The sequence below is a fragment of the Leiobunum rupestre genome, chromosome 4 (assembly GCF_980474605.1).
Source record: "Leiobunum rupestre chromosome 4, qqLeiRupe1.1.hap1, whole genome shotgun sequence".
Lineage (NCBI taxonomy): Eukaryota > Metazoa > Arthropoda > Arachnida > Opiliones > Sclerosomatidae > Leiobunum > Leiobunum rupestre.
Window position 1 is genome coordinate 74,555,034 of NC_143387.1, and position 3,261 is coordinate 74,558,294.

The following is a 3,261-nucleotide window of genomic DNA, read 5'->3' on the forward strand; positions in this document are numbered from 1 at the left end:
GAGAACCTGGTTCCGTCGAATCGTCCGTATTTATAATAAAACAATACGTTTTCTGTTTCGGCGCTTTTTTGGGAATCGTGTCTTTGGAAAATGTACCAATGTAAAATGGGCGCGTTCTATAATCACATTTCAAAAATTCATCAAGCTGATTAGTATTCATGATAGAATCTTTTGTAGTTCTTCGGGATAGAATGAACCCAAGATGACTTGATTATTTTGATCTTGTATGACGTAAACAGGACGAGGTCTATTAATCACTCTCTTAATAGTAAACACTTCCTTCGACCAGTATCCCTTGTAGCCTTTAGTAAACGCTTTCGGGGCTTTTGTTAATCGAACACGTTCACCGACTTTGAATTTGGCTTTTCCCTAATTGATTTTTTACCGTAAAGATTTTTCCAAACTAAATGCTCATTATCAACCGTTACTTCACACGGTTTGAACCCGGTCGACCTGTGTACACTGTTATTATACGATCTAACAATTTTCGGTAAATCCTTAATGAAATTTGGTTTCTTAGTTTTAGTAATTAAACGATATATTTTGTTCTCGAGAGTTCTATTGGCGCGTTCTACGATTCCGCATTTTATGTCCCCGTAACTTACAAAATGTTTTATATCGTTCTTTTTTAAATAATCCTATACGGTCTTATTAAGAAATTCCTTTCCTTGATCCGTATTAATTTTCATGGGTTTATTAACTTTGTGATTTTTTTTTAGCGCCTGTAGAACGTCTTTCCCGCTCTTTGTTTTCAAAGGTAACGCGGATAAAAAGCGCGATAAAACGTCAATGTTAACTAAAATATAATTTTAATCCGGTTTCAACTCGTCCAAAACTATTAAATCCATTTGATGAATTTCATTCAGTGACGTCACATATGTTGGTGTACGAGCAAATTTAAGCTTTCGGTCTCTATGCAACGTATAGGGGTCTAGCGTTAACAACCATTTTTTAATTTTGGTCTTTGGAATTAAGGGCAAACTTTTTTCTAATCGCTTGACACCGCCTAATCCCCCTGGATTTTCAGGATCGTAATAGACTTTCTCTATGGTTTTATTCTTGGCCGCGCGCTTTGACCTTTTAACTTGTAATAAAAATTAAACAAACCATATTCTTAAATTTATATCCTTTATTAAAACAAAAATTCTGTAATAATTTCATTTACATCGTTAACCATTGCATGAAATAAATTATGTATGTTTAAAGAACAATGTGGGTAGTTTTCGTTAAAATTATTTAGAGTCTTTTGATAATTGACCAGAGGAAGAGCTCTTTTCACATTAGCCTCAAGCCTTTCAGACCAATGCGAAGCTACGGGAAGGCACGTAATGTCATGAGCCAATTGAAAGTGACATGCTGTATTTTCACAGGATCCCGTTAACGACATTAGAATCTCGGTTAATTCGTCTTTAATACATTTCTTCATACACTGGTAACAGTTTTTTCTCTCCTGAATTTCCGTATTAAGACTTAAGCGAATAATTTTTAACCGCTCCCAGCTTGTTTTACACATTGCAAAACCGTTTGAAGTCGAGTACAAGACATTATACTTGTCATTAGCTCCGCGGACGTGCGAACGCAAATCAATAAATTTACCTCTTTGACATATAAATCCTTCGAGTTTTACGTAATCGGTTAGCCAACTATGAAATCGGGTTGGGGGTTTTGTCAAGTCAAAGAATGTGTCAATTTCATCGGAAAATGTCCATAAGTTTTCCCAAACGTTAAGATTAAATTAAACGTATTTTCTATGCCCTTGGCGTTTAATTTTAAGATCGGTACCCGGAATGTCATTTGAAAGAAAAATTTCCAGTTTATCGGAGAGATAATGAGAGCGTGACATGGTTGAACGATTGCAAGCGAGGAACTGTTAAACCGCTTCAGGTAAAGTGCTTTAAATGGGTTTTATTCGGCGTTATAAATTACTTTGCGATCGCGTGTTATCAAAATCTCATTATCGAATTCAAAATACATTATACATGTCACATTATGTGTTAATGCGTTTTTAAATTGCACATCGAGTCGTAAACTACCGTCCTTTCTAAGAGACATATAATCCCCACTAGCATTGTTGTCGCTTGTTAGATCGAATAGATACATGTTATACCCGGATTTAAAATTTTTAAAACTTATGAAATTACCACGGTCGGCCCCATCGATCCCCATCGCGGAAAATAGACTCTGATAAGGTAAACAATAATTCCCTTCGTCGTAGTCCATTTGGAACCCATCGGGAGGATAACGATCAGGACCCACCGAGAGGGACAAACCGGTCACGTTTAAATGTTCAAATTGTAAACTATTACTATTCAATGACCCGATAAACGCATCTTCCTTGACAAAAACCACAATAGCTCGTTTCGGTAATCTACCTAAAATGATGTTATCGCGGTTTATACTCGTTAGGCCTCTCGCTACGCTAAAATTTTTAACAATCGTTTGCGTTAAGGGAAAGATAGCTGGAATATCTGATTCTAGCATTTTTGCATGCGCCAATACGATTGAAGGATTAACTTTAACTTTTGTCACGTACAAGTACGCTTGGTCTATAACTAGTTTATAATCCTTGCCTGCTTCCATAGACATGACGGTAGTTAGGCGTGGGCTTCTAACTAAACGAAATCGTACCGAAACTTGGTTTAACATAAACTTATTAATTTTGCAAATATCAACAGACAAGGGCCCCATTATTTCAAAGGATTGCGATTCTTTTGATCTTGAGCCTCGCTTCAGGGCCCCGTTGGACTCTGACTTGAACGTATCTAACCACATTTCCGAAGGCTTGGTCGTAGAGTCCATATAAAAGAGGCCATTTTGGAGTTGCGAATTTTTTGCATCTTCTCCATAGTTGACTAATTTTTCAATGTAGGAACTGTAAGCGTAGCAGTTGTTCGCGGACTGGGTAGAAGTATCCCCGAGATAACAATCGCATTGACTAAAAAGCGACCCTATTAGATTATTCGTTGGTGCCACTTTTGTTTCAGCGGCGGGGACATTCGATCCATCGTTATGTAAAAGTCTCAGTTTCAATTTTAACATAGTTTTTGATAAATCCATATATAAATCTTCCGACGCGGGAATAAAAAATTCCAGAGGGCCATTGTCCGATAAATTGTTTGTTGGTAAATATCTTATTTCCGTTGTGGTAATTACATTAGTATTGACCAATGGGCGTTGAAAAATATCCAGCTGACTTAGCATTCCCTCGTAAACCGCCATAATTATCCTAAAAAGTCAAGTTTGGTTCTTTTTGTAACTCTC

At 36.8% G+C, this 3,261-nt stretch overlaps 1 protein-coding gene across 1 annotated transcript; it reads right to left on the reverse strand.

The window, feature by feature from the left end:
• Nucleotides 1-809: 809 nt before the first annotated feature.
• LOC149949040 (uncharacterized protein F54H12.2-like) lies at nucleotides 810-3,039 on the reverse strand. Its single transcript, XM_090171220.1, has 2 exons — nucleotides 2,142-3,039; nucleotides 810-1,084 (listed from the first exon to the last, which is right to left on the reverse strand). Exons 1-2 carry the CDS (start codon nucleotides 3,037-3,039, stop codon nucleotides 810-812), a joined length of 1,173 nt encoding a protein of 390 aa, XP_090027346.1.
• Nucleotides 3,040-3,261: the final 222 nt, after the last annotated feature.

Coding starts and splice junctions, on each gene's coding strand:
- LOC149949040 (XM_090171220.1), bottom strand. CDS start 3,039: ATGTTAAAATTGAAACTGAGACTTTTACATAACGATGGATCGAATGTC. Junction 1,085..2,141: donor GATCGATGGGGCCGACCGTG/GTAATTTCATAA, acceptor TTTTATTACAAG/TTAAAAGGTCAAAGCGCGCG.